This window comes from Chaetura pelagica, unplaced genomic scaffold (genome assembly GCF_000747805.2).
Source record: "Chaetura pelagica isolate M959 unplaced genomic scaffold, ChaPel_1.0 scaffold81, whole genome shotgun sequence".
Taxonomy (NCBI): Eukaryota; Metazoa; Chordata; class Aves; order Apodiformes; family Apodidae; genus Chaetura; species Chaetura pelagica.
Genome location: NW_009951997.1, coordinates 130,587 through 154,216, shown reverse-complemented (window position 1 = coordinate 154,216; position 23,630 = coordinate 130,587). Strand labels below are relative to the sequence as shown.

Sequence of the window (23,630 nt, the reverse complement as noted above, 5' to 3'; positions counted from 1 at the left end):
TAACAAATCAGACTGGTACACTAAACAGTTATAATATAATTTTAGAAAAAAACAAACAAAACAAACCCAAAACCAAAGCAAAACAGAATGCAGACACATGAAAAGAAGGGAATTGTCACACGAATATAACATATTTGAGACAGTAGAGTAATTCTCACAGCTAATTTTAAGAGGGCATATTTAAAAGTTCTATATGCTCAGTGTGACCTTGTAGTTTGAATTTATTCTCTCTCTTGATCACTAAAATATTCTATTTTCATTGCTATAAAATTGGCTAAGTATGCATAGTAGTCTTACAATGACATTTTCTCTCTTTAGTTAAAACTTAATAGATTTTTGCTAATGAATTTACAATTGTTCCTTACATAAAATAATCATTATACTGATTAATTGTTACATAGTATCTAAAGGTTCTGAAAAGGATTGGAGAAGTATTACTTCTGGTGCTATACACAGAAAGAGTGCTACCTACATCGCACTAGATAGTATTATGACTCAACAGAAAAATATTTGTGTGATGAAACAGTGAGTGCTGAAAACTTGGCATCCAGAGTATAACCACTCTCACAATTTCAAATACACTCTCATCTAGTCTCTTGGATTGAATACCTACCTATTAACAGCTGTGTTGCACCAAGACCACACCTACAGCATAATTTTTAGTTTAGCTTCAAACAATCCAATTTGCATTCTTGAAGAGTGCTTTCCATATTTGCCAGGCCACACTAAGTGGGGACAATTGAAAGATTTGCTTTAGAAGTGCAGTCCTGAAAGAAATTAAAATGCTAACGCAGAGAGACTTCTGTCACAGCCACAAGTGCAAGGACGTAGAAGTACTCTGAGGGGAGTAATGTCTGTTTATCCAGTGCACAGAATGACGAAACTAGGGTTAGAAGAGATCTCACATTCATGTAATGCATTTCTGTGAGGATCAATCATATTCATAATGAATGTCTAATCTGTTCTCAAGAACTTTGAAATATAGTAAGACTAAAATCCCTCCAGTAGATAGATAGATAGATAGATAGATAGATAGATATAGATGAGCAAATTAATTAATATGTTCTTACTGTTAGCATTAGAGCTCTGTTTGAAGACTGACCACTCTTAACCTGAATGCTTGCACTGATTTCTGCTGACAGCTGTTTGTTCCACCTGTATCTTAGGAGTTTCTGCTGCAAAGATTATTCAACTGCTTCTGCAAAGTCCATTTAACTGTTGTGAATTATAAAGAAAATCTGAAGTTTACCTCAACTTGTACCTTCATAAGTGGCTGGGCCATTCCTACAACAGGGGGAGCATAGAAAGCCCAGCTGAGGAAAATAGTCATCACAGTGCAAGTTGTCTCTTTTCATTTGTCAAAAACCTCAGTCTCTATTGCTGTATATTCAGTTCATTACTCCTTACCTCGTTCCTGTAGAAAGGGAAATGTGTTCATTCTAGGAAAGCCCAACTATTGTAGTAAAAGGTAAGAGATGTTTGGAAGGGATACAGTGGTTTGTGTTTCATGGTTAAAACAAACCAAGACTTAGATAGGGTCATGTTATCCTTGAGTGTTTTCAAATGATGGATTTCTTCCAACCTTTTGTTGGGCCTGAAGACACCCATGGTGTTCCAAGTTCTGAAGCCCCTCTAGTCAGTTCCCTGTCATGGGTATGTGGGTTTGCTGTCCCCCTATCACTGCTGAAGTGACATTTTAAATTTTAATGCAAATATACAGAGTAAAATTCTATGAATTATTCAGTACTTTGATCTTGAAGTAGCAGAAAAAGTCTTTAAAGCAATATTCTGATTAAATAATAAAAGAAAAGTCAACATCTTTCACAGAATACCATATTGCCCACTAGATTGTGCAGGCGGCGTTGTTTTCTGAGGTTATTTTTGCATGTTCTCATATCTCTGCCTAAGCTAAGTTTGCCCTTAGGGGATATGTAGATTTTTTGTAGGAGAAAAGATGTAGGTGAATATTTTCCATGAAGAAAAAAGAAGGTTAACAAAGACTTCTCTGTATTCTTCTTGAGAGATTAAGACACAGCACTTTAAGTAGGTAGAAAGAGCTGTGATCCAGGCAAAACAAATTTGAAAAGTGCTCAGTCAACCTCTTCAAATAACTTTCCTTGAAACATCACCAGATTAGTATGAAATTTGGTTATCAAAATTTGATCCTAAATGCATGGCTCTATTAAAATATAACTATCCAGAAGGTCTTGAAAAACTTCTGTCATTCCAGCCAAAACCCAGGGTTTTTTTCACAAAATTCTGGTGTAGAAATTAACTTGATTCAGGTAAAAATGCCTTGGTGAACAGAAAATTGTGTTATTTCTAATCAGATCCAACATCTGGTAAAAAGATATGAAATAAACTAGGATCCACAAGCCATCTGAACATCTACTGAGAATCAAAACGGTGTCACTTTAATGACATTCAGTATGAATGACATTTATTTCACACTAATTTCTTCTTATGGCCTATGTAAAGCTCAAGTTTTCCTATTACTACATTCTGAATAAATCATATGACATTTAAAGAACTGATGTGTGAAACTCCAGCTCAGGGAAACATCAAACAATACAATAAAGGAAGTACACTATGACATACTATCTCCTGAATTATTTGTGTGATGTCCACCAAGTTTTGCCTTTTTTTTTTGCTTTCCTTTGTTGGCTTTTGTTGTTGTTGTTTTGGAGTTGTTTTTTTTGTGGGGGTTTTTTTGTGTTTGTGGTTTTTTGTTTGTTTGTTTTGTTTATTTTTTGTTTAATTTTCTTTTTGTTGGAGGTGACAGATGAGGGAGGTGGAAAACTATCACAATTTCAAATCCTTTCCCACACCTTAAGAATCTCCAGGAACTCTTATATGAGAAAAGTTAATTTCCTGGGTTGCTTAAAGATGCTTATTTTCCTGATACTATTATCTGGCACTAGAAAGATTGTATGTTGTTGAAAAGCATGCAGCTGGTATTAGCAAGTGCTGTATAGCTAAACATGATGACAACCATCAAGTTGCATTAGCATACAAAAGCTAGGAATCAATTCCAGTATATCACTTCTCTCACTCAAACTGAGCTTAATACTCAAACTTTTCTTTGAAGATTTACATCTGAAAAATACTTTGATCACACAGAAACCACTTACAGATTAATGAATTAATAGCTACTCTTTGTGCTGTTATTCTGGGTCTGAGGCTTTTTTCCTCAAACCCTTAAGACTTTAGTGCCTCAAGTATGGCTAAGTTCTATTATTCTACAATTCCATTGAAGAAAATATTTCATTCCCAGGACACACCTGATTTCACAAGAGAATTTTTGGCAAAATCCTCCAGTTCAGACATTAGCATTTGATATCAGAAACATTATTGCTTCTAATACAGTATACACCACCTCCCTGCAAAACATAAACTGAACTGACAAAAGCAGGCTTTTATTAGTTCAGAGATTCCTACAGTAGAGTTTTTTCCACCATAGATATAATGATTAGAGGATGTAGTGGGTTTTTTTGTCTCCCATATCATAGCCATGATGGGTATACTGGCAAAATTAAGTCCGGGTTGAGCCATGGCCTGAAAAGTTATCAAGTTGACAAGATGATAGTCAAAGCTTTTTTTTTTTTTTTTTTTCTATTTGCTGTATTTCATATATGCAAGTGGAAGTTCTGTCAGAATCAGTGAGAGGAAAACAATCTACAGCCTATAAAACAGAAAGGAAAAAGCACTCTCAAGAGATGTGTTTCTCAAATGGATAAATATTAAGTTTAGGTTTTGCTAATTGGCTCTTGTGCTGCTCTCCTTGTGCTTTATTTCCAGCAGTTAGTTTGCCAGGCTACTCCTTTATGTGCATATTGGGTATAGACTATTAGCTGCTATTTCAAGATCCTTGTTTTCTTCAGAAGTGCAACCTCTGTAAATATTATCACAGCCTTGGGACTCTGTAAGCAGCTGGATGTCTCTATAAATAAATAAATAGCCTAAATTAATAAAAATAAATAAATTAAATAAAGATTCAATGCTAACAGTCATTTAGCTTAGCCATATTGTGTGCCTTTAGTGGCTTAACTCTGACCAACCCCAACAGATGATGTTAGGGAGAGAAAAAGGGAAAAGAAAATAATTGTCAAAAAATTCCACGGCTGTAGGCTTCTCCTGTTTACCCTCATCATCCATAAGGGAGACAGGGATGGCCAGGAGGAAGGGACCTACTCATTAATTTGCAAGAAAGACTTGAAGAGACAAAAACATTATGGGAAATAAAATGTACTGATTCTTTTTAAAATCTGAGTTCTATTTTATAAAGCATTTACAACATAAGAATGAAGAAACAAAAATATCTTTCTCCTTCACAATGTCATATGTTTTCCAATTTGCAAGGCAAAAAGCCTTAATGCTGAAAGCACTGTTTTCCAGATGAAATCACAGCGTATGTGGTACAGCTTAACAAAGCTGGCTTTCAAACTTCCTGGATTGTTGCCACTGTAAATCAAATGTTATTCTAGAGATACTAGAAATATATATGATTATGCATTAAATGCTGAGACTTGCTAGAGCTGCTTTTAGCTACCAGCAGAGCAAAAGGAGTAGCAAAAAGCTGCCATTCTTCATCAATTACAAAAGGGAATGCCAATATTGCTTTTGTGGACATGGCTGCTTCTGACAGCTGAGAGAAAAAAAAAAAATATGTTCATTGTGGTGTCTGGAATGCAAAACAGGAGGAAAGTGTGTTTTCCTGATTGTGTCTGGTATTCAAGATACCAGCCAGCAAGCTTCTGTTATTATCAGGGCTGCACAGCCATGAATAAATAAACTGAAAAATGGTTTTCCAAGTTAAATATGCCTTCCTCACATTACTTTTGTGAGAGTCAACTATAGGAGTATAACTTCAGAACATATTATTGATAATTTATTCTATAAAAGATAAATCCCAAAAGGGCAATGTCAGCATCTCCCTTTACAGATGCACACGTTCTCCCAGTAGTGGAGTTTTGCTAAAATTGCTAGTGGCAGGTCAGGGGAATATATATTGAGACAAGGGATCTCCTGATCTGAATTGCAATGTAGTGCTGCAGTGAGTCTTAAATTCACTTTTCCTTCCCCCTTCCCCCTCCAAATAACAAACAACAATAACCAAAAAAGCGAAAACAAACAAAAATCCCCAAACAAACCAACAAAAAGACACAAGAAAGTTAGATGTTGATTTACTACTTTTTTTCTTGCATACTGAAAAAAGGATGGACATTGTTTGGGTTGCCAAGGTGCTATTCTTGGAATAGTTTAGGAAGAATATTGTATAAAATACAGTTCTGTCCCTCCTTCCTCTTGCCCATATGAAAAAACATTTGTACAATTGTTTATTTTCTTTGAAAAGTACTAGGCATCAACAACTCCATAGCAGTGACAAAACCACAAAATGTGTTAGGTGAGAGGTTGTACAGCAAGATGATGACAGCTCTTCTAACTACAAGATAATCTTGTTGGAGAAAAAGAGAACTTACGGCAGAAGACCTGCAGTTCTATCTTTACTCATCATGAGTACATGCAGCTACCTTCATAGTCCATTACAAACAGAGAATTCTATGAAAACTCACATTCAATGTCTCATACTTGTTTCCTACTAACAAAAGACAGAAAGGTGAGCAAGACAAATGGTAAAATGATAGCCCTTGAGTTCAAAAGAGGAGAGTTGATCTTGTTCAGGAACCTGTTTGGCAGGGTGAAACAGAAGCATCAGGAGAGGCTATGGAGTCTCTGTTATTGGAGATACTCAAAATTTGGCTGGACAGGGGTCCAAGCAAGCTGCTCTGATTGAACCTCTGATCTATGAAGAGTGGAGAGAGGCTCCTCCCAGAGCCTGTGGAGCACTTACAACATGCTAAAGTTCTGCTTTCACTTCCAGTATTCATTGCCTTCTCAGCCATCCCCAAACCTTGCTGCTCCTATCCGTCCCTTTCTTGTTTCTTCAAGCCTTGAAGCAGGTCCCCTCACTTTCTGTGGAAAATGATGCACTGCTACTACTTAACTGAATTTTGGCATTTATTGCAAAACTTAATGGGATTTGCAGGCCTAATGAATGTTGACCTTAATGAGAAAAGACCTGATATATCACCACCTCCTTTTTTCTTCATCTGTGCAGTTCTACTGACTAAACATTATTTTTGTAGAAACCATGTCTAAATAAATCAGTTGTCTTCTTCTCCTAGCCTTGAATCCTCTTATCTTCCTGTACAATGAAAGAAACAATTTATCTAGTCCCAAATGAGTTCTGTGAATTCTTGATCATACCTTTCACTTCAGCAAACTAAACGTAAGAAATTATCATTTCCTTCTTGGTTTTTTTTTGGTAGCCAATAGCTCCACAACCAGTAAGATACTTCACTTACACTTTGTTGATGGCAAAACTCATTTCCAAGTTAAAAGAGTGCAACAGTTAAATATTGTAGTCTTAAAAGGAAAAATTCTGGGGTGGGAGGAAAAAAAAGTTCTGTTTTGAAATTGAGGATGGTCTGAACTTTGGAATACTTCTTTAAAAAGTGTTTTGACTGGTCATTCATAAGCAATTTGGAAAAAAAGAAACATACAAAATAGGTGTATTAGAAAATGATAGCAAATGTTCTAGTAGTTTTTGGATGGGAAAATACTGCCCTTTCTTAAGCGATTCTTTTGATTTAGGTGACGTAGCATTTTTACTAATGAAAGACTGCCAGAACAAACTGTAATAGTCCTAGCAGTTAAGTTCTTATTACATAAACATTCTCATTATGGTATAAACCCAGGCTTTCTATTAGTTCCCCCCTGTCACCTAATATAAACTATGAAGGTTTTTTGTGCTACTTTAGTTAGTTTGGCCAATGAGTTAAGAGAACTTGGGCTCCATTAAATTTGCAGTTATTGCTGGATTATGTTTGGACTTCAGCCAGAGTAAAATTCAGGCCAGTATGCTTGCTGTGATTAAATCAACTTATTATAAAATACTAGTCCTCAACATTGTCTGTAATATTTTAGAGAAAATATAATCTTCATTAAAATTCCATAGCATTTGCTGTATGAATGGTTTAGCATTATTTTTATTTTCTTTCTGAAACAGAAATTATTACTTAAACACATAATCCCATTATTCATTTAATGATATCTGACATAAATTATTTGTTGATTGCACACTAAAATAAACTTATGTCTTTTTAAATACTATCATATAAAGTATTTCCAAACAACAACAACAAAAATTGATTACTCCATGTAATAATCTGTGAGTCCATCCTTTAATTAAAATGTCATGAGCAATAGTAAATGTGATCCTCCATCACTACCTTTCTGCATTAAAGATTTACATCTATAGTGCCCTGTATTATTGCCTGCAAAAATTAATTAGATTTTAGAGTCTACTTTTAAAGGCATATTGGTTTTATGATTTGCAATAAAATAGAAATCTTGTTAGATATGATGGGAAATGTTTGATAATACTGGAAGGATAAGAAATCAATTTCAGAAAACCTGTTTAGAACATCAGGTATGTATTTAAATTAGTAAACGACTGGAGGCACATTAAAAAAACATGCCTGACTTCCCATAAAATACAAGCTTTACTTTTTATCTCTTTGTTGTAAAAGATCTGGCAGATGAATTAGTACAGTTGAAACTGTTATAAATGTAAAATAGGTTATTTTTCATATTCAGTGCCTGCTATTTATCAGACTAAAATGGGACTTTAAAGATCTACCTTAATAAAACTTAGCTTATAAATCTACATTTCTTTCTTTTTGTGTAATAAGGTTGCATTACCTGGAGAATGTATCTAAGAATATATAAACTATTATTTTTAGACTACTAAGAATTGGTCTGGACAGGGATCATCAGCGACCTACTAGGTCAATGGCAGAATTTGCAGGCAGACTGATGGCTGCAGGCAGCTTCCTCGCAACACCTTGCAACATCACATTTTTGCATGAGAACTTGGACAGGGATTCAGCTGTGGTGTTTCACTTGCCTACCTGTGCATCACTGGTACAAGCAGACCAGTGCTGCCACATTTCCTGTGCCCAGCCCTTGGCTTCAAAAAGAGCTGCAGATGCCTGGCATTAGTGTAGATTACTACATGGTAAAGTCTAATAAAAAGTGACATAAACTCCACTGTGAGTATCACCATGAAAGCACTCATTCTGGCTCACAGTCTTTTAGAAAATCTTTGTTTTATTAAAGTATCTGGTTTGGAGTAAGCTGCTGCTGATGGTGTAGCAGGAGCTTGTTGGTTGTAGTGGTTTTAGAAAGACAGGGATCTGGTTGTTGCTCTGTATAGAGGATGCTGATTAGTTTTAAGTTGGTGTTGTTTAGTAAACAAATGATGGAATGGGACATGAGCTCCAAAATCCATTCTCAGTCACAGTAGATTCGCTTTGGATATGCAAAAACACATTTACTGCTGTGTCTGTTCTTTCAGTCTCCTGAGACACTCTAAGGATTAAATTTATGAAAAATTACTAATTTACTTATTAAAAATCCCCCAACTAACGTATTCAGTACTTCACATGCCAACATCTTAAATATATGTGAATGCTTAAATAATAAGAAACATTAAGATTGTTTCAATATCCTAATTGAGCATTTCTTACCTAAACTTCCTAAAATAGAAGAGAAACTGTCTCCCTGTAGCCTTCTCCAGGCTGAACAACCCCAACTCTTTCAGCCTGTCTTCACAGGAGAGGTGGTCCACCTCTCTGGCCCTGCTCTGGACCCACTTGAGCAGGTACATGTCTTTTTTATGTTGGAGGCACCAGAACTGGACATAGTACTCCAGATAGGGTGTCATGAGTGGAGCAGGTGGGAAGAATCACCTCCCTCAACCTGCTGGCCATGTTTCTTTTGATGCAGCCCAGGATGTGGTTGGCCTTCTGGGCTGCAAGCGCACATTACCCACTCGTGCCCGACTTTTCATCCACCAGTACTCCCAAGCCCTTCTCATCAAGGTTGTTCTCAATCCCTTCAACCCTGAGCCTGTATTCATACTGGGGGTTGTCCCAACCCATGTGCAGGACCTTGCACTTTGCCTTGTTGAACCTCATGAAGTTCACATGGCCTCACTTCTTGAGTTACTCCAGGTTACTCTAGCTGTTGTACCTTCCCTCTAGAGTATCAATCACACTACTCAGCTTTGTGTCATATGCAAACTTGCTGAGCGTGCAGTTGATCCCACTGTCCATGTCCCTGACAAAGATGTTAAATAATTCTGGTCCCAGCAGAGACCTATGAGGGAGGCCACTCTTCACTGGTCTCCACTCAGACACTGAGCCATTGACCACAATTCTTTCAATGAAGCCATCCAGCCAATTCCTTTTCCGCCAAGTTGTCCAGCCATCAAATCCATGTCTGTATTTTAGAGACAAGGATGTTTTCTGGAAAAGTATCAAAGCCAATTACATTTTTTTGGTTTGGGGTGTTTTTTTTCTGTTTTATTTCACCTGGAAGAAAAACATTTCTGAATTCCACTAATTCAGTGTTATGTTGATACATTTTATGCATTGCATATGGGTTTTTTGTGGCTTATCTTTTATTGCAGATCTGAATTGAACTTAGCCACTCTACCATGTGTGTAAAAAGATAAGCATAATGAGAGACAATATAAGTAGTTTTCAGTCTATGAAATAAAGATCATCTTTCCTTCTTGGCCTCTTTCATAACAACAATAATGAAATGTCATTTAACCATAAGGAGTAAAAATCAGATTTATTCTAGGTATTGATTTGATAGAGTAAAATGGTAAATAAATGAGTTGATCACTTATCTAAACTTTTAAAAATAAATGAATAAATCACACAAGGAAAAAAGTGTGTGTGTGTGGGGGGTTGGGAACTGGAAAGTCTTCCAAACAGCTGCATTTGCAATGAGTTACTTTCCTGTCTAAGTGGTAAGACCTTTCACATGGAACATCTAACAGTGAGGCACTCTAAGAAGTGAACTTCAACAAGTCCATTCCGGTTCATTTTAGATTGTGAACATCCTTTAAAACATGACAGTTTTCATTACAGAAAAGTAGCAGTCTTGAAGTGCTTGTAGTATTCCATAGGTGTTCTTGTAGAAATGTCAAATGACCTCCAAATGAAAAATATTTTTTTAAAACAAAAGTGGTGTGGATAACCCTCCTCCCTTTGTTGTCCCTCACGTAGGTTGTCTTAATCTTCACTCACTCCAGATGAGCATTACAAATTCCAGCATGCATTTGCACAGAAAATCATAGGAAAGTATTAATTATTCAAAGCTGATGGGAAAGCCTAAATGTGTGCCCATTTGTTTTGATGAAGACTATAGTTTGAACATCACTTTCATTAGGAGGCAGTAAGGAAATGCAGGTAAATAGCTTAGTGACTTGCATGAGGGACAAGGCTATTGCCATTCACAGTTTGTTTTCCTTCTTCATTTGCAATTCTTCCACTCCATGGTATGAGTCTCCTTTAAGTTGGAATATAAAGCAAACTGCAGTAGATCTGGTCTGTAACCATGTCTAAACACAGAGTAACAATAGAGTATCTTCCTCCATAGTATTATTGTTTACTACTGAGCTGTGTTGGAAAGGGAAGAAGACTCAAGTCTGGATTTTAAAGACAACTGGCTGCACCAAACACCTGATTTCATTTTACCATGGGAATGTGAATTTAAGATTTAGGAGACTGCAGTAGTCTTTTAATGGATTTAGAAATTGATGCACTGGCAGATTCAGGAGCTGCTTGACCAAACACTTGTTTTGAAGGCAACTCACAGCAGATGTCAGCTACCTCGATTTCAGCAAGGCTTTTGACACTCCCAGAGCATCCTTATGAGGGAGTGTGGGCTAGATGAATGGACAGTGCAGTGGATTGAGAGCTGGCTGTGTGACAGAACTCAGAGTTGTGATCAATGGAGCAGGGTCAAGTTTGGAGGCTTGTAAGCAGTGGTGTCCCCCAGGGGTCAGTATCCAGTCCAGTCTTGTTTGATATATTCATCAATGACCTAGATGAGGGGACAGTGTATCCTCATCAAATTCAGTGATGATACCAAACTTGGAGGGGTGGCTGACACTCCATGGGGCTGTGCTGCCATCCAGTGTGACCTGGACAGTCTGGAGAGCTGGGCAGAGAAGAGCATAATGAGGTTCAACAAGTGGAAGTTTAGAGTCCTGCACCTGGGGAGGAAGAACCCCATGCACCAATATAAGTAAGAGATGGCCCTGCTGGGGAGCAGTTCCGAGGAGACAGATCTGGGAGTCCTGGTAGACAGTCAATTATCCATGAGCCAGCAATGTGCCCTTTCCACCAAGAAGGCCAATGGAATCCTGGGGTGCATAAGGAAAAGTATGGCCAGTAGGTCGAGAGAGGTCATTGTACCCCTCTACTCTGCCCTGGTGAGGTCACATCTGGAATACTTTGTCCAGTTCTGGCCTCCCCTTCCTTCCATTATACCTCAGCTGTTACCTAGTTGGTTACTAGCATGGATATGAAGAATTCCCTGGTTTAATATCGGCTTCTTTCCAGTTGAACAAGAATTACACAGAATACACTAGCACCAGGACTAATATGTCTGAAATATCCCTGATCACTGCTCTTTACTGAAAATGGGATTACCTGTGTTTCTTTTCAGGTGCATATGTGCTTCAAGTAAAAGCAACAGATGCTGATGATCCCACTTATGGAAACAGTGCTAGAGTGGTTTACAGCATTCTTCAGGGGCAACCGTATTTCTCCATTGATCCAAAGACAGGTAAGTAGCTTATCAGAGTCAGTGGAAGACTTAAACTTTGGATTTTGATTCATTTGATTCATATTTATTTTTTCTATGAATAAATATGAACTAGTCTGATATGGCCAAAAGTCCGAAGAGTAACTATGGACATCATTCAGTACTGAGTAGTTTTTGAATTAATTACAGTCTGTTGTAGAAACAAAAGAAATCTTGTCCTCCAATCAGTCCTTGAATATCTAAAATATGTATACATTGTACATTTTTTAATACTTTACTGTTTCTCTATAACTAAAATTTTATGTGCTAGATACACTCTCATTTTTCTTTGATGATTCAGTATTTTATCTTGGGTCTAGACTTTTTTATCTCAGAATATTTACTTGTAGAACATGCAGTCGCAAATTATCTAGCAATGATTGTTTTGCTATATAGAGCTAATTTGAGACTGTGAAGCAGATAATAATTTCCTGCTCTCCTCTTTTCCTGGGGCATAGTACAGTTGTCTGGGGTTACTGGGTGTGTGAGCAGAAAAGGGTATGTTTAAAGAGACTGAAGTATTTGTGAGGTCGGTAGTCATGTCAATTATGTATCTGGCCCTATGTTTCTAAATGTCATTCTTATTTCTATATTTAGTAGTTCAGTTAAGGACCCAATAACCTACATGGTGAATGACATGCATTGTGTCATCCTGAGTGTTACAGGGATAGTTGTACATATGCCCCTTTCAGCAAATAGTTTCTCCTTCCAGTGAAGCCATACTTGAATGTCAGATTGTGTATTAAAGAGCCTTTATCTATGGTCATTCAATAGTTTTGGTGTGAGAGCCTCATAAGGCTGTTAGTGCACTATCCCCACTGGGCATATTCCTCCATTTAGCAGGAGATCATACTGCAATTTGCAATTAGCAACTTTACTTTTCAAACTGAAATGGGACTTCTTCAAGTGTCTGCCATAAAAAAAAAATATATATTACCTTGATACTTTTTTTTTTTTTTTCAATCTTTGAAACAATGAGGAGGAATTAAATGGAAACCTTTACTGAAGCTACAATTGTAGCTCCAGTAGAAGTTTCCGAAGAAAAAAAATTATTAGTACTTGAAGATGAAAATTTTTTTCCCGTGGTGATTTGAATTGCTGGATCATATGCTCTCATATATTACTCACTGAATTGTGAGTGGAGTATAGGTGCAGTCCTGCACCCTGCTATCCCTGAAAAATCATATAAACACACTGTTTCCACATCTGCCTATTAATATCTTTAATAAGTCACTCAGGAGGACCTTGGTGTTAAAAGAATAGACACAGCTGTAAAGGAAGATTCATGAAACAGCTAGACTAGTACAGCTTAAAATCCTATACCAGGAAAAAAAAAATAAATAAAAAAAAATATATAAATATATATTTAAAAATAGAATCATGCTTCTGTGAGCAAAATGTGCTTGTAAGCTGTATTGCATTAGATAGGTCACAATATGAGAGTTGCCTGTGGGTCTAAAAATTACTATAGAGATAATATTATATGAATAATAATCTATAGGATGCTGGTTAATGCTTTGCTCTAAAATCCAGAAGTCATGGGTAGCACTACAGATCTTCTGGCATTTTCAGTTCCTAGTTTTATAACTGAAGGGATGATACAGTAGTTTTTCTATGCCTGCCTAGAGTGGATTTGACAGGAAAGGGGAAGACAGCCATTTTGGTACAAAATTACTGATCAATAAGCATTTTCTGGGTTGTCATTTTGGGTGCTTGTTTGTTTGTTTGTTGTCCCATCTCTTGCATTCTAGTGACATTTTTGAGACATTTCTTTGTAGTTATGTAAATAACTTAAGAACACCCATACTAGGTCAGATTAAGGTTCATGCTGCCTTGTATCATATTTCCAAAAGTGATGACCTGCTCAGCTCTGGTGAAGGATAAAATAATTGTTTAGTGATGCACCCCAAATACACTTCTGGTCTTCAACAGCTTCTTTTGAAGTTCCTAGATGATTAACTGTGTCCATGTAACTAAAATTCTGGCAGACTTTCTCTTCCATAACTGGTCCACTTCCCAGTAGATTCGACTTGTCAAGAAACACAGTATCTGCACACCCAGTGACTAGAAATTCCACAGCAAAAAAATGTTTAGGTGAAAAAACAGCTCCTCTTTCTTCTTTGAAGCATGACATCTTTTAATTTATTTCATACTTCACACTTGCTTTGCATGTGACTGCGATCAGTTAATTCCTATTTATTAGTTCCCCATTAACTTAGTTCCCCATATTGTCTCCCAGTTGCGTCTTTTATATAATGAAGACTTTAAACAGAAGCTATTACATACCACTGATATTACATACCACTATCCTTCTCTCCCTTCTCGGTATGAGAAAGTGCACATAGTATTCAAGAAGGCTGCTTATATAGATGTCTATAAAATGGTTTAATCATAATACTTCCTTATTTCTTTGCAAACTGTTCTAAAAATTCTGCTTACTTTTTTGCTTCTAGCATACAAAAGCTGATTTACTTGTGGAAATTTCTATTACTACCTCAAGATCTCATTGTGAAGCAGTAACAGTGAAACCACTGACCATAATTTTATATGTGAAATAAGGATTGTGTTTGGTGTACACATGACTTTACACTTAATCCTTTCTCAAATGATTTCTGATAGGTGATAAATATTTACTCTGACATTAATCTAATACAGTGAAATAGCTTTTAACCTTTATGGGTCTGAACGTCACAGCTGCCCCTTTACTCCTCTTCTTTACTGACTTCCTAATTTTTTTGCAGTGCTTTGCTGGAGGTAAGTAAACTATGTGGAAGTAGGAAAGTTATTTTTTTTTGCTCTAACAGGAAGGTTAAATGCATTACAATCCATGCTAGAGAGCAGCTCTTGGACTGGCACAGTTTAATTCCTCAAATCTTACACATGGAGGTTACTTTTTCATGCTCTGAAATTGCTGTTCTGATTTTAATGTGAGTTTTCTTTAAGACAGAGCAGTTCTTTTAAGACAGATAACCTCTCTTATCTTTCCTCTGTATGTTCTCTCCTGTTACTAAAAGCTCTATCCTTGTGGATAAGTTGATCAGGTATGGGTTTGGTGACCAGGAAGTGAGGTGGATTAGGAACTGGTTGAAAGGAAGGAGTCAGAGAGTTGTAGTCAATGGGGTAGAATCTGGTTGGAGGTGTGTTACTAGTGGAGTCCCACAAGGGTCGGTGCTGGGACCGGTGTTGTTCAACATCTTCATCAACGACCTGGATGAGGGTATAGAATGTACCCTCAGCAAGTTTGCTGATGACACTAAGCTGGGAGGAGTGGCTGACACACCAGAAGGCTGTGCTGCCATTCAGAGAGACTTAGATAGGTTGGAGAGTTGGGCGGGGAGAAACATGATGAAATTCAACAAGGGGAAGTGCAGAGTTTTACATTTGGGGAAGAACAACACCATGTCCCAGTACAGGTTGGGGGCTGAACTGCTGGAGAGTAGTGTAGGTGAAAGAGACCTGGGGGTCCTGGTAGACAGGAGGATGACCATGAGCCAGCAATGTGCCCTTGTGGCCAAGAAGGCCAATGGCATCCTGGGGTGCATTAGAAAGGGTGTGGTTAGTAGGTCAAGAGAGGTTCTCCTCCCCCTCTATTCTGCATTGGTGAGGCCACATCTGGAGTATTGTGTCCAGTTCTGGGCCCCTCAGTTCAAAAAGGACAGGGAACTGCTCGAAAGAGTCCAGCGCAGAGCTACGAAGATGATTAGGGGAGTGGAACATCTCCCTTATGAGGAAAGGCTGAGGGAGCTGGGTCTCTTTAGCTTGGAGAAAAGGAGACTGAGGGGTGACCTCATCAATGTTTACAAATATGTAAGGGGTGAGTGTCAGGGGGACGGAGTTAGGCTTTTCTCGGTGATGACCAGTGATAGGACAAGGGGTAATGGGTGTAAATTGGAGCATAGGAGGTTCAAGGTGAATATCCGAAAAAATTTTTTTACTGTGAGAGTGACAGAGCACTGGAACAGACTGCCCAGGGAGGTTGTGGAGTCTCCCTCACTGGAGACATTCAAAACCCACCTGGATGAGTTCCTGTGTGATGTACTCTAGGTGACCCTGCTCTGGCAGGGGGGTTGGACTAGATGATCTCTCGAGGTCCCTTCCAGCCCCTAAGATTCTATGATTCTATGATTCTATGATTCTCTTTTTGACAAACAACTTTCCGTCCAATTTTCTGATGTGTTTATGAGGTCAGTTTTCTTGTTTATGGTGAGATGCCTCAGTTTTTTTCTCAGACTCAGTATTCTACTCTGTATTATGATCTCAGTTATATTCTTGACATCCAAATTGGTATCAGCAGGAGTATTGACATTAATATTTATTAAGAAGTTATTTTCAGAGACCTGGGATTTTCCCTTCCATGTAAGATGATCATCTCCTGTTGAATTATGGCCCTATAGCTTTGCAGAACATATTTTCTGGCCCAGTTTCTATACATACTATTTTAATTTTCAGCAATGTCTTCGAAACCATACTGATCTGCACATTTCATATTGATGACATTTGCAAAGAAAAACAAATAAAAATAAGTTATTCAGTTCTGGAACCAAGCAATCTTTATTGTAAAATCCTAAGGTAGAAGGGCTTAAAAAAACTCAAAACAGCATTACATGAATGTAAGACCTCTACATTATAATAAGCCCTTGATTTAAAGTTTGGGTATTTTTTGAGAAGCTGAAGCTCTAATACCAAAATTCATAGTCCTTTCTTTCCCAGGGATTTTAACCGGCATTTTATTTTTCTGTCCAAATGAACTGATTGGGATTTTTTGGTAGAAACAGTATTTTTCAGGTTTTGGCTTTGTGTTTGGTTTTTGGTTTTATTTTTCTTTTGAAATAGAGTAGGTAGAAAAGGAAAAAAAAAATGACTATGAACATATGGACATGAAAATTATTCTCATTGGTGGTTTTTTGAGACAAAGGTTTTTCAAAGAAAAATATAGAGAATGCCCTTATCCTTCCATGCAGGAAAAAAATTGTGGGTGGCTGTGAATTTTACTACTAGAGTGATAGCCAGTTCTTCATTTTCTGAAGACTATCTGCAATATTTCTAATTGAGAAAGCCATTCAGTTGTACATAACACAGGTATGACACTCAGATGAACTGCATTTCCTGCACACAACCTAGTATCTGCCTATTTTCAGATTTTTATACTTACTGCTCTTTTGTTTCGGTGGTATATCAAGGGAGATCTTTAGTTCTTGTAACTCTTTCTCTTTAGAATGAGCATAACAAGGATGTTGTAAAATACTGTAGAAGATACAGTATCTACTATGCAAAACATAGATTAAGAGATTCAGGAGGAAATCTAGTAATATTAATCCTATTTACAAATTCTTTTTTCTTCATGAATATCACATTAATACGAATACAATTTTATAATTCAAGATTTCTGTCTGAAATATACAAAACATTTAACAACAGTGATTCTTTTAAAAAACTCAGTTGTTGCAGTATCTAAATGTTTTAAAGTATTTGCTAGTCATACTCCAGATCTACGCAGTACAGTATATGCCATGCAGAGGTAGAAAATAGTAGATATTATTAATGTTGTAATTTTCATAATCAGTGTTACCAGTGAAGAGAAAGGAAATTGTTATAGAATTAAATTCAACAGGAATTTTAATAGGTTCTAGAAAAAAGAGATTTAGGTCAAAGTTATTTTAGACTCTGAACAAGCACTATAAGCTAACAGTATTAAACAATCATATTATTAAATCAATAATAAGTTAGAGGAGAAGCATGATTCCAGTTTGTTTATTTTTCAGTTGTGCATGCTATCTGCACCAATCTGCACATAGCAATTTTCTGAAAACTATTACTGATTATATAGCATTTTGCAACATAATATTGTAAAATTTTGACAAAGAAAAGCATTTTCTCCTCTATAACTAGTTTCAAGAAAAAGGCATGAGTTCCTTATCACTTATGACTTTTTACAACCTCAGCAGCTAATTTTATGTACTCTCTCCAAGTCTTCCTTTTATCTAACAAATTAGAAGAGAGATATGGCATACCTATTTAGACATCAGCTATCCAAAATCACTAAAGATTTAGGGTAATTTGATTAATATCTTACCATATTTTAATTACCTTTCTTTAACAAATCTCCTAAAATTTTCACTGCATATGCATGCTATATCAAGAAAGCTTTCTCAAGCAGTGATGAGTCTTCTAATAAAGGCCTCCTTTTGTAGAAAAGGGATATTGTCTTGGCCTACAGTAGCTTTACTGTAAAGGTGAGTGACTGGTTTGAAACAATTGAAGATGCAGGCTCTGAAACACATTGGCATCTCTTTCTACATTGTCCTAATCTGCACAGTTAGGCATTCTTCAGTACTGGTGTAGCTTATGCCATTCACAGCCCTAGTGAAAATGAATCATTCTCTTTCAGCCATTCATGTCCTGACTGAAAAGACACAGCAGTGATTTTGAGTGATTGAACAGCTGATGAACACACTTTTGAAAAGCCCAAATTATTTCTGTGTTTCTGTGTGAACACTTCTCTTATCACCCCTTTAAGAAGGGTTCCATTCCTGGTCCAAAATATCCAGTATTAAAATATAATACTAGACAATCATGACACTTTGTTTACTTGTTCATTCTCTTTCCCATCTCTTCTTGTAGGTGTAATAAGAACAGCTTTGCCAAATATGGACAGAGAAGTGAAAGAACAATATCAAGTTCTAATCCAAGCCAAGGACATGGGAGGACAACTGGGAGGACTAGCTGGTACTACCACTGTAAACATTACTCTCACGGATGTCAATGACAACCCACCCAGATTTCCAAAGAGTATGTTGTATTCCAAATGCACTAATTTTCAAATAAGCATGACTGAAAGTATTATTGTGAAAAATACTTTGGATAAGGAATTGAGATCCAGAAAGAGCAGTAAATTCTGAAAAAAAATAAAATAAAATAAAAGGAATATATTGTTGTTTTCATAGATAATGTAAAACTTGATTGGAAAGTATGATTTTTGAATGTTTAAGAGGAAATATATCATTATGCCACAGTCTGAGACTGAAAGTTCATTTAATTTACACTTGAAAATTTTTTTGGGAAATACTATTCTATCGAGGGAAACTGGATTATCCCCTTCAAAAGACAAAACAGTATAACCTGAAACTTCCAGGTATCAAAGATAATTGACTCATGCTAAGCATTGTTGTTTTGATAATCTGCAACAGATTTATTTTTTTTTACGTGTCTTGGCCCAGACTATATCTGTCCTTGAAAACACAGTCTCAAAGTAATGACCATCCACTGACAATTCATAACATTTCTTATCAATTAGTTTAAATTAGACTTTTCAGAAGTATGCTAATCTAAAGAGTTTCATTGTCTCTATAGCTAACAATATTATCATTGAGGCCCTTTAATTTATTGAGGTTTTGTATATTTTGTACTTTTGAAATCCAGACACTAATCAATCATAAACCTTGATAACTATGCCAAAACTGTTTTATGTGCTAAAATTTTTTAGTAAGACAATTTTATATCAGAAAATTCATGTGAATTTGCTGTAAAATCATGGCAGTTTTTTTACTTTGTGTCTCTTTTCTTCTGCAATCCCACTTTATGTAGATTAAATGCTCCTTAGGTACCAAATCACACCTGAAACTTCACTGTTTTCTCTCATTTAAAAATACATCTTCTTCTTTTCATGAGTATGCAAGTATACTGCCTTTTTCCAGGCATGTAAGAATGTTAAGACAAAAATCCATCTGGCCTGCCTTCTATATCATCTTCTATACCATCTAGAGGTTGTATATCAGAACAGGCCAAAAAGTACTCCAGAACGTTTTCCCAGTTTCTAAGGATTTTTAGCCCAGATGGTTTATTTGTGTTTAACCACCCCTAGTGGATTTTTCTTACAGGAGGTTGTCCTATTACTTTGAAATTTATCTAAGGTATGAGAGTCCCCAACGTCCTGTGTTAGTGAGGTCCACAGATTAATCGTATATTGCACGAGAAACAGTTTTCCTTTGTTTGTTTTGAATCCAACCCTACATATTTGCCTGCATGTTGACTTCTTTAAATAATTCAGAAAGTGTAGCTGAATATGAACTTTATTTGGAAAAGCTGCCATGAGTTTTTTTTCAGTGTGGCATGATGTCCCTGTGACCATTAATCCTGCTGCTATTGTTTTGCCATGTGCACGTCAGTTATATCTGTCCTCAACTCCCCTGAACTCAGAAATCTTTCGGGGAAAAATCAGTCTTATATTAGAACCTCCAAGTCTTCATGTGTCACAGTGGTTTGAAGCAAAATACTACACATCATAATAGTCCACTTATTTCATCCTTCAGGCTCTTGGGCATTTAACAGCTGATCCCAATTAGGTGTTACTGTTGTGTCTGTTCATTCCACAACTGCTTCTGTTGCTAATTTAACCTTCTCTTGAGTCCCCCATAAAGAAGGATTAAAGAATAGAAAAATTCCGCAGATATTCTACACTGAATACAAAAGTAATTTATTAAGAATTACATCTGCAATCTTATGTTCTCTGAGCACTTTTTCTATAATTTTGAGTTGGCTTTACAGAGTTCCCCTCAGGCCTCCAGATGTATTTAAAAGATTATTATTATTATTATTGGCTTGTTTGCCAGAGACTTATTCAAACTATGTTGTTGGGTTTTTTTTTGTCTCCTTTACTGTGGTTTTACAGACAAATCAGATGTTATGGTTCTTTCTGTTTTCCTACTGGGACACAACTCCATTTTTTTTTTAAATAAATGGTGTTCTTGCCTTTATTAGATATGTTGTTAACCTTTACTTATTTGTGTTTTAATGTGTATTGCCCATTTGCTGTGGGCCTTCAGAATGCTGTTTGTAGACACCACTATTCCATTCAGGTTTTTTTATAGTAGTATCTCTCAGTTTTATTTATTTTACCTTTTTTTTTTTTTTTTAAACTGAGTGCAACCATCATGTAATCTTGGCCTTTACTGCTCCTGCACGGACACTATATTTAAACTCATTACGGTTGCTGTAAAATTTAGAACTAAAGAATGCCAGAGACTTATTCAAACTATGTTGTTGGGTTTTTTTTTGTCTCCTTTACTGTGGTTTTACAGACAAATCAGATGTTATGGTTCTTTCTGTTTTCCTACTGGGACACAACTCCATTTTTTTTTTAAATAAATGGTGTTCTTGCCTTTATTAGATATGTTGTTAACCTTTACTTATTTGTGTTTTAATGTGTATTGCCCATTTGCTGTGGGCCTTCAGAATGCTGTTTGTAGACACCACTATTCCATTCAGGTTTTTTTATAGTAGTATCTCTCAGTTTTATTTATTTTACCTTTTTTTTTTTTTTTTTAAACTGAGTGCAACCATCATGTAATCTTGGCCTTTACTGCTCCTGCACGGACACTATATTTAAACTCATTACGGTTGCTGTAAAATTTAGAACTAAAGAACTTTTCCTGGCTAGCTAGTGTTAATAATCTTCCTTGAGTCTTCTTTTGACTTAGAGTTGCCTTTAACAACCATCATTATTCCTCCTCTGATAAGGTCTACTTTGCCTTCTCTGTGTATTTTGCTCATGGTACTGCACTGCCTGACTAATTTTATTCTTTCCCACAGATTTTGAACATAACCTGTTACGCTGAGATTCTTGTTTAGCATTATACATTTAAAATTGCCTGTACTAGTCCCCATCTTAACCCTTGGCTTTATGTTGTGGCTTGCTTTCTCTTCATTACTGGACCCTAATTTTATTCTGTGTGATCTATATTTCTGCATTTCCTACTGAACTCACATCCCTTCTGTAGCATTCTTCAGTGAAGAATTTGTGTATTTTCATAGAATCATTCCAACTCCTGTAAGTATTCCAGAACTTTTCACTTAGAATCACAGTGTTCATAGGAAAGTTTTTAAACTTTCTGAAGCCTGTTTTTCCTGCAGCCAAAATTAATTCTGCGTCTTCCCTGTCATAACCTATTCTTTAGAAAATGCTCCTGCTTTCCAATAATGTGAATCCCTTCTCCTTCCCCTTATTTTCCTTCAGCAGGCATTAGAAGCTTTGCCTTTCCATTTTTCTCTCCCTGATTGTATCTAGTGAGACAGTTTTCAGACTATGCTACTATTGATGCCCTTAACTTCTGCTTTCAATTGCTCTCTTAAACTTCACACCTATGACCTCTCCCCAGTCTTACCTTACTTCATCAGAGCTCACATAGACTACAGGCACTGGAGCCTTCTTGTGTTTCCTGACATCCTATCAAAACGTTTGTGAGATGTCCCAAATCTCGTTAACAAGTAAATAATCCCAGAAGGTCTCTTTGAATGACCATTCCCACTGTCCTTCTCCTTAGAGCTTATTAAACCACACACCACTGCAATCTGCCCCTTCCTTTCAGTTGGAGACCCTGCTGCTGGAAACATAGCACAGTTGAAAGAGGAAATAATGTAACTGCCAGAAAACTGAAAAACGCAGGACATTGTCAAGTTTCTTGGGCCCACTGCTCTTCTCTATGACTGATTTACAGTTGCATTTTATACTACCTTTGGTGCTAGGAGCCTTAGTAATTTTCTATTTTATTGTATGCCTTCACCTACTGTGGTGTTGCAAAAAACACACAAGTCTCACATAGCGTCAGTTAGTGTTCATGACACAGAGAAATCACGGAAGATATCAGTGTCTTTGAAGAAGATAGCCTTGAGGTCTCATTTAATGCATGCACTGTAGTTATGGCATCTTTGCCCAAGTGTTGCTATGCAGGAGGAAAAAATAAAGAAAAATCACAAGAGACCAAGCTTGTCCTGTGCTTTGCATGCTAATAGGGTTGGAAACTTTTCCTTTCTATTATATCAAATGTCACAGAAGCTGAATTATAGCAGTGACTCACAACAGAACAGAAGAGAATAATATTGCATGTTTTTCTTGATATTGAAAATAATAAACATTTAGCATGGCTTACGACTAAAGTGCCATTTATGGGGACTCTAGAGCATTGAAACAAACTTGATCAAGGCAGTTACCTGAATTTTTTTTTTTTTTTTTTTTTTTTTGAGTTGTGTTACAGGCAACATACTTATATTCTCATAAGCTAAAGCCTTCTGTTTAATCAAAATAATTAAAGAAAAAATCCTGATCAATAGGGATCAATTTTTCCAGTCCTATTTGGTTAAGTGGTATGTGTGATATGTGTATAGCATGCCTGAAATTCACAAAGAAACAAGACTAATTAGAGGTAGGCAAAAATATTTGATAGAAAAAAGTTGTTTGTTTGTTTCTAATATAGCATCTGTATTTCTCTGTTTTTTTTTTCTTTGAAAAGGTTGTTGTGATTCAAGAGTAAATCCCTGCTAGGAAATGGAGTTTTTCATTTGTTTGACTACAATAGAGAAAAGAATACTTGTTCAGAATTTTAGTTTATGTGAAAAATAAGCCTTAGAAACAGGTCTAGGTAGGTGCCAAGTTCAGGCCTGGGAACACCTCAGAGCCTTCACTTTTGCAGGGACCAGCATTACTCATTGTTGGCCAATAAAGCCACCAAGTCCAAGTGCAGACTGCAAAACAGGACTGAAAGTCCTTTAACACTGTCTGCTGCAGGGCAGATGTCTTTGCATCACATAATCAGGATCAGGGAAATCAAAGATGCCATGCTATAGATTAACTTTTCACATAAGAAGATATTAATTATCACAGAATAAAATTTAAATTTATTTTCTGAACTCAGTTAAACTGAAAAAACAGATTTCACAGCAGAAGTGGGAGAGCATGAATTATTAATAGCTGAAAGAAACTACATTGCTAAATAATACATTACAAGCTTGAAAAAAAAAACAACATACCACAGAACACCTTCATCTCATTGAGAGTCCTTTAAGGAGACAGGCAGGTTCAGGTAGGGTATCAGTATCCAGTGATGAAACCCCACCAACTATCCTGCTGA

At 36.5% G+C, this 23,630-nt stretch overlaps 1 protein-coding gene across 1 annotated transcript in view; it reads left to right on the top strand.

Moving 5' to 3' along the window:
* Positions 1-23,630, top strand: part of CDH12 (cadherin 12, type 2 (N-cadherin 2)) — a 153,163-nt gene that overhangs the window by 70,537 nt on the left and 58,996 nt on the right. The window contains exons 3-4 of the mRNA XM_010002406.1: positions 11,590-11,709; positions 18,349-18,516. Coding sequence (XP_010000708.1) covers positions 11,590-11,709; positions 18,349-18,516 — 288 coding nt within the window. The remainder of the gene's footprint in view (positions 1-11,589; positions 11,710-18,348; positions 18,517-23,630) is intronic.